An 8,065-nucleotide genomic window follows, 5' to 3' on the forward strand; every position below is an offset into this window, starting at 1 on the left:
AACTTTGGTTTAGTTAATTTGCCAGGAATATTTATAACAGCAATTTACTGAAAGAAAAAAACCGGCATTTGTTTTTGTTTGTTTTTTATTGTTTATTTTTACTTATTTGTGTCATCATTACATACAGGTATTGATTTATGATGGCAATACAGTGCTACAATGTATAGCTTAAGCTGATCATCACAATAATGTACAACTGAGGCACACGTGGTGTGGACATATTTTTACGCAATACAAGCATTTTTAATCAGACTGTATGTCAAAAAAATAACTGCCCACTTCACACATAGAACTATTGTGATCTGACAGCACCTCAAATACATTTTCCATGCACGTGCAGTGGGTGTTACGGTAGTGGCACATTAACTGCACAATTACAATACAGAAGCTTCAATAAGCTTTTATCTGATCGCTCTTTGGTGAGGATTATCTACCAAATATGATTGTAGAGGATTATCTACCAAATATGATTGTATCAATCAATTTGGCCATCTACATTTTATAAAATAGGATTAGTTATTAACCACAAACATTTTTTTTTTTTTTTACAATTCCAATATAAACAATCATATTGAATGACTTAATTGTAAATTAGGAGACCAGTTTTAGGTTTCCAGGTACATGTTCCTCTTTTGTCCTGACACGTGGGTGTTTGTGGCTGTCGTATTTGCTGACAGACAATCATTGGGTTCATGTGAAACTCACACGTATCTCTTGACTGTAGCCTGTGATTGGTCCTTGTGCTCAATTCAGGCTGTTCTAGGGAAAAGGAGGTCCTATCTATTACTAGACATTTGTACCTAATAAAATGGCAAATAAGTGTATATATGTGTTTAATGTCATCAGATGCCCTGCGAGCCTGTAGTTTTTCAATGTTGTAAATATACATATTGTGCAAATTCGTTACTGACCACCAGCGGCCTACAGTAGTAGCCAGATCACTTGTGCTAATTACAAAAGGATAGTTCTGCTCAAAACGAGCAGTTTAAGAAGTTAGAATATAGTACTGAATGTTGACCTTTACTGGAGAACTGTAAAATGTCAAGTATATCATATTTAGATTGTTCACACACACGGAACATTCTGAAAATGTTTGTGTGGGCAGCTTTAGTCAGTACACACTCTAGGAGTGTTGGTCAAGGCCCTGTTACCTTTACACTTTGCACCAGCTGATAACCGCAGTGCTGGAGAGAAACGCTGCACATTCTTTAGTAGATATTACACTAACATGTCTCAATTCTACAGTAGATATGATTGAAATGGCAGCAAAATTTCACACTACTTGCACTGGAGCAGATCTTTTGGCAGAAGTGTGAAATTCCAGCAATAAAATCTTCCGGTTATGTTTTTTGCTTTACCATTCTGTAAACTTGCCTTTCGTGGAATTTATAGTCTATGAATAGGAGTCGGCCAATGACAGTCAGTTTATTCTGCTCGGTGGTGAGGATCCTTTGTGGAAATACAGATTTCTTTTCATCTTTACAGTGTTTGGATCTTCTCTCCCCATTAGACCCTCTACATATATGCAATTATTTATTAGAAGTAGAGTTTATATTATTATTATTATATGTTACCAAATGAAATTGATTAGCCAATTCCGTATTAAAGAAGTGACAAAGCCCTAGGATTGGCAGCTACATTTAGCAGCCCTCAGGGTGTTGGATGAGGGGGCCGCCAGAACAGGATAAGCCAGATAAATGTGACGGTAGCACTGGAACTGCCAGTGCCGGCCCTGACACTAATGTTGTACTAGCCCTGGTGCTAGTACAACATTAATGTACAAATTCTGCCTCTTTATTATTATTATCATAGATTTATAAGGTGCCGCAGTGTTTCACAGCACCGTACAGTAGGGAAAACAGTACGTACAGTCTTGGCCAAAAGTTTTGAGAATGACACAAGTATTGGTTTTCACACAGTTTGCTGCTACAGTGTTTTTAGACCTTTTTGTCAGATGTTGCTGTGATATACTGAAGTAACATTACAAGCATTTCATAAGTGTCAAAGGCTTTTATTGCCAATTACATTAAGTTTATGCAAAGAGTAAATATTTGCAGTGTTGACCCTTCTTTCAGCATACAATTCAGATATGGAGGAGGGGGAGGGGGGGAGTGGAGAGGAACCGACAGGTTCTCAAGTGGGCAGCATACGGCCTAGTGGGTAGCACTTCTGCCTCACAGCACAGGGGTCATGAGTTTGATTCACAACCATGGCCTTATCTGTGTGGAGTTTGTATGTTCTCCCTGTGTTTGTGTGGGTTTCCTCTGGGTGCTCTGGTTTCCTCCCACACTCCAAAAACATACTGGTAGGTTAATTAGCTGCTATCAAAATTGACCCTAGTCTGTGTGTGTGTGTGTGTGTGTGTGTGTGTGTGTGTGTGTGTGTGTGTGTGTGTGTGTGTGTGTGTGTGTGTGTGTGTGTGTGTGTTAGGGAATTTAGACTGTAAGCTCCAATGGAGCAGGGACTGATGTGAATGAGTTCTCTGTACAGCGCTGCGGAATTAGTGGCGCTATATAAATAAATGATGATGATTAGTATTTTGAAAATTAGATGTTGAACCACTTTCCACAAAGGGAGCAGAGTGCCCTCCTGCTCACAGAAGACCTGCATCTGGGATGCGGTATTTGTCCTTGATATCTGCAACAGCAGATATCAGAGAGGGCAGTTAGAACAAGAGTGAATCTATAGATAATCCGGTGCCATATTTTAAGGGAAAAATCAGGTGGTTTTTTTTTAAAATCAGGGCCTCTGCATTTTTTAAAATAATACTGTCCTCCTGATCTCTAGTACTCCTTATACCACCTGTCTCGTCCTGTCCTCTAAGATGTAAATTGCGGCTCTTGCCTACTTCCTCGGTTTTGTTTTGTGTCATACACCGAGGCACCATTATAATAGCCCTTCTCTGTATTTCATCAAATTCACCATGTTTGGGGTTAGAAAACCTGTATTACAGATTACTGTAGTACAATGATAATTATTTGCACAACGATTTGGTCAGTTAATTGTATCAGTTCTATGCAAACTGTACAGATATATTACTGTGTATTTGGACGACAAACTATGTAAAAAGATCTAATGACATTGACAACTCAACGAAGTTCAATGCTTCTACTGGAAGGAGAAATATCTCATAAGAATCAATGATTTCTAGGTTTCTATCTCCCCACTGCAAATACTATAATTACAAGGTAACAGGTTATAACGTGGCCTTTAACACCCTGTTGCTTTCAAGCTGTATAAGGATGTTATAGTTCAACAGCTGCAGTCATAAACCAGACTCACAGATTCTCAAACCACTGTTCAAATATTAATGACTTCACTAACAAAATTTCAGTTAATTACCAGGTTCAAACAATTAGATTAATTAACCTGTGCTGAAAACATGCCCCACTGGGGGTAATTCAGTGAGTTAAAAGGACAGGCTGACTTATATAAAATAGCTACTAATATGGTTCGCAAATATATATGTGAAATGCTGGGGTGATATAGGGAGATATACACAACAGACTTCCTGTCCATAATCCTACTGAAGGACATAGCAATCAGCCTATCCCCAGGCTATAATGGCAAATAACAGAACAATAGGTTAAGCTGGGTACACACTACAGAATTTTTCACCAACTTTTTATGCCGATCGATTTTACATGCGATCGATGATCCGATCGCTCGGTCCATGGACTGTATACACACGAGCCTTGTTTAGGACGATAAAGGGAAGAGCGGACGTCCCGTTAGCAACTTTTTACAGCCATGTTGTCGTGAGCAATGACTAATTTTGTACTCACTGTTGTGGATCGGTCGGAAACTTATACACACTACACAGCGGAAACGAGATTGGAACGAAAATATTTAACGGTACGACCAACCAAATGAGGCGACAATCGTCCATTTGGGCAGACTTTCGACCATCGTGTCACTGCACACACCGACCTGACTTTTGAACGTGCGGTCGTATGTTGGCTGGTTGAGCCGATTATTGGACAAAAACCCTGTAGTGTGTACCCAGCTTTACTCTCGCCTGCGTAGCAAATAAAAGTATAATGCAAAAGTACAATGCAAAATAACTTAAGTTCTGTCAAGGTATGAAAATGTTTACACATATATCTGTTACTATAATTAGTGTCTTCCTTGGAAAAGGCAACTTGTGTTTTAAGTTCGTTGGTGTTTTAAGAAATTCTGATGTAGGCAACAGTTGCTAGCAATCATCAGCTGCCAATTTCCTGCCGTGCCCACAACAGGTTTCAAAAAATAAAAAGAGAGAAACAAATACAATACAAAGCTACTAATCCAGCACCAAGTCATCAGGATGATTAAATGGCGGCCCAGGGCTAAATTACGTCTCTCTAATAACATTGTTCGCAGAAATATCACAGAGACTGTGATTTGTAACTAGAACTTTGTTGTAGCTACAAAGTTGTGGGAACTTAGCTCAAGTCGTCACTGTCAACAAAAATGTATTAAGAAACAAAGTAAGATGATGTGTGACTATTTTGGAGTTCTCTACAAATGTATGTTTCCCACCGTCCTCTGTGATGGTACGACGGTGTATATAGTAGTATAATAAATGTGTGTACTACAAGAACAGAACATTTAATGCCATTTTCTAGATGTGTACATATTAGATATGGGGGAAAAAAATCTATTTCTATCTGTAGATGGTTGAACAATACAGTGTTCTACTATTACAAAGTTCTCAAATCCAGTCCTAAAGGACTAATATCAGTGAAAGATTAGATATTTTCTCCAAAGTACTTTGCAACAAATTACTTTCTATTTTAATTAAATTTATAAACATTTTATTTGTATACACTATTCAGGCCTCTGCAGTCTTTTGAGCCTATGCAACCATTAAACAGAAGTATATATTTGGGAATTTTATCTATTTACTTAAATAGAGCAGCATGGTTGCTTAGTGGTTAGCACTTCTGCCTCACAGTACTAGGGTCATGAGTTTCGATTCCTAACCATGGCCTTATCTGTTTGGAGTTTATATGGTCTCCCCGTGTTTGCGTGCGTTTATTGCGGGTGCTCCAGTTTTCTCCCACACTCCCAAAAACATACTAGCAGGTTAACTGGCTGCTATTAATTGACCCTAATCTCTCTCTGTCTCTCTGTCTGTGTCTCTGTCTGTGCGCATATTAAAGAATTTAGACTGTGAGCTCCAATGGGGCAGGGACTGATGTGAATGAGTTCTCTGTACAGCGCTGCTGAATTAGTGGCGCTATATAAATAGCTTATGATGACTATACTGTATCAGGGTTTGGTCCCGTTTTCCTGCCCTGAGTATATACTGTCCTGTAACCAAGTATTTTACAGCATTCACAAGGAATCTGGTTGAGACCAACCATAGAAAGCCTTAAAACTAGATTTTAAGGCTAACATTTACCATCTTATCAACATTTTTGACCAATCTTGTGCTGTTCTTTATATATTTCTGAGCACATTTATTGCAGCACAGATAGGTTAGTTTAATTCTGCAGTACCAGCTAGAGACCTAACTCTTCCCGGAGCTACAAGGGCTGCTACATGTAACAGTATTTACTGGTTCTGTAATACAAAAACAGCAAATTCATTTTGTTAACCAGCAAGAAATAGACGAGGAGTGGATCTGTGAGCAGGAGAACCAAACACACGCAGCTATTACTTGATTACAGTTTGTTTTTGGTTCTGCAGCTTATTGCCCCCTCGGTTTTCGGCCAAGTGATAGGTCTACAGCTAGGGAGAAGGGCCACCTTAGAAAATGTTTTTCCTAGGTGGTAATATCGCCAGCATTACAGAAGTTCTGACTAAAGAATTAATGTTATTAAACGGAATTAAACTGAAAAAATATAGAGATGTTAGAGTGATTCTCAGCAAATATTCCGCACAAGTACAAGATATTTTACAAAAATGAGAGACTGAGCTTCTGACTGAAGCAGGTTTTTGGGCTGTACTTTTAGAACTTCCAAGTAATATAATCTACTCATGTGTCTGATAGAAATCTACTGTCTGTGTAATTGCAGCCACAAGTGATTTGTGAATTACTTACATTATCTGTCAATGCAGCATTTTTCCCTCAACTGCCACAGTGATAGAAATCAACTTATGTAAACCAAGCTATAAACCAACGTGCATTATATATGTACACATATATGTATACTATGATCATACATTATTTTGAGATGAAAATATACATACTGGGTAATGCAAAATTTGACAAGATTCAATCCTAGGTACTTGTAAAACAAACAAACAAACTAAAAAATAAACAACATGTTGCAACCATATACAAAAAAAAATGTAACAGCCAATCAGAACGTGGCCTTTTTGCTCCACACCCCCTAACTGAATATTGTCCATTGGTAAGGGAGGGGTTAAATGACACATTTCCTCTCAGTTCTATCTTCTGTCAGTCCTTCATCCAAGTTACATCTGCCCCTTATCATGTTTCTGACAGCTTCATTGATTCTGCAGGTTTCAACATCAGGAGTTACCTCAACAGCAAAGTCCACACTCCATTCATGTTACCCTAGCAGCCAAACCAATTAAATCCTCACATGCCTGTTTATCCAGCAGCTGGTAAAGGCTTGTAGGAAGACCCTACTAACCACACTGTTTACACCCCTCTCTGGCACTGAACTTGCAGTAACAGAACAGGCTGAGCCTTAAATTGTCTTCTTTAACAAGTTTTCTATTAGACACAATATTTACACCCACATTCCTGAGGTTGACAACTATTACTCATATTGATACAAAAACACTACTACATGACTTCATTATGAAAAAAAAAAATAAACAACTTCATTTAAAGCAGACTCAGCATTCCAGGGGCAGCTGGGACTAGTAGTTCCACAACAACTAGATTAGCAATTAGTTCATCATCTGCATCACTCGCCCCATTGGCCCTAATAGACACAGTTCCCTACATTTCTCTGGCTAATCTGAACTTCACCCAGGAGTCTAATTGGATTGACTGTCAGTGTGTGAGAATGCAGCAGTCACTCAAACATCTGCCCCCTCCCCTCTGCATGTACTTCTGCCCTCTCACCTCGTCCCACTTGATGAACTTGCTGCCCCGCTGTAGGGTCTCTGGTACCCGGACCGGCTCCAGCTGGAGAGAGTGTACCCCTGGCCGGGCCCCCGCCATGACTGAAGGGCAGGTCAGTGGGGGGGCAATTAAGGGGTAAAGAGCGAGGAGGCAGCGAGAGGAAAGCAGGGACTGACTTAAGGGAGGGAGAGGAGAGGGGAGGAGAGAAAGCAGGAGGGAGGCAGCTAGAGAGCAGCGGAGACTCACAGAGGGGAGGGGGCAGAGAAGGGAAGAGACACAGGGGCGGGAGGCTGGGGATACAGCAGGGAGACCAGAGGGATGGAGAGGGTTAATGCAGTAGGAGAGTGACCAGGGAAAGAAGTTTACAAAAGAAAGTTGACTCCACTCCTCATCTCAGAGTGCAGCCATCATACCCATCTGTGCCACCCTGGTTACCCCCCTGCCCTCTCCTGGCTGCCTGTGCAGCACTAAGCACCCCAGTCCTGACACCTGTCTATAGAAGGTGGTGGGGAGTAGCCTGTCCTGTCACATTCCTCACATACCAGGCTCTTACCTCTGAACACCCCTGCAGGTAACTCCTCCCTCCCCTAAACCATGCACCCTCTCCTCTATAAACATAGCTGACACTTGCCAGGGCTGGCTGGCCCTGGCCCAAGCTCTCTGCACTCAGGCCAGGTATGGGGGGGGGGAAGGATGCAGGAGCCTCAGGCCCTGGAAATTGTCAGAGTGCTGGTGGGAGGGGGTCTTACTCCTCCTACTTGATCTTGGCCCAAAAGATCTCTGATAGAGATATTCGGAATAGACTTGCACACAGCAGTGAGGAGCCTACTCTGGCTGAACTTGTTCACTTTTACTAAAGGAACAGGAAGTGTCACTGAATTAGACAGGACAGCACTAAAACAGAGTTTCATTTAGAAGACATGTCAAATACACTGACTACAAAGTACAAACCCATGTGGTGAAGGGACAGAAGTATGTTGGTACATTAGTTAGGGATTTGCTTCCAAAGCTTTCTGGAATCAATAACTAGCAGTTTGT

General features: G+C 40.7%; 1 protein-coding gene across 1 annotated transcript in view; it reads right to left on the reverse strand.

Annotated features, from left to right (window-relative positions):
• Positions 1-7,452, reverse strand: part of PLCB3 (phospholipase C beta 3) — a 79,841-nt gene extending 72,389 nt beyond the window's left edge. The window contains exon 1 of the mRNA XM_075187662.1: positions 7,028-7,452. Coding sequence (XP_075043763.1) covers positions 7,028-7,126 — 99 coding nt within the window. The 5' untranslated portion in view covers positions 7,127-7,452. The remainder of the gene's footprint in view (positions 1-7,027) is intronic.
• Between the last annotated feature and the right edge of the window lie 613 nt (positions 7,453-8,065).

This window comes from Mixophyes fleayi, chromosome 10 (assembly GCF_038048845.1).
Source record: "Mixophyes fleayi isolate aMixFle1 chromosome 10, aMixFle1.hap1, whole genome shotgun sequence".
Classification (NCBI taxonomy): Eukaryota; Metazoa; Chordata; class Amphibia; order Anura; family Limnodynastidae; genus Mixophyes; species Mixophyes fleayi.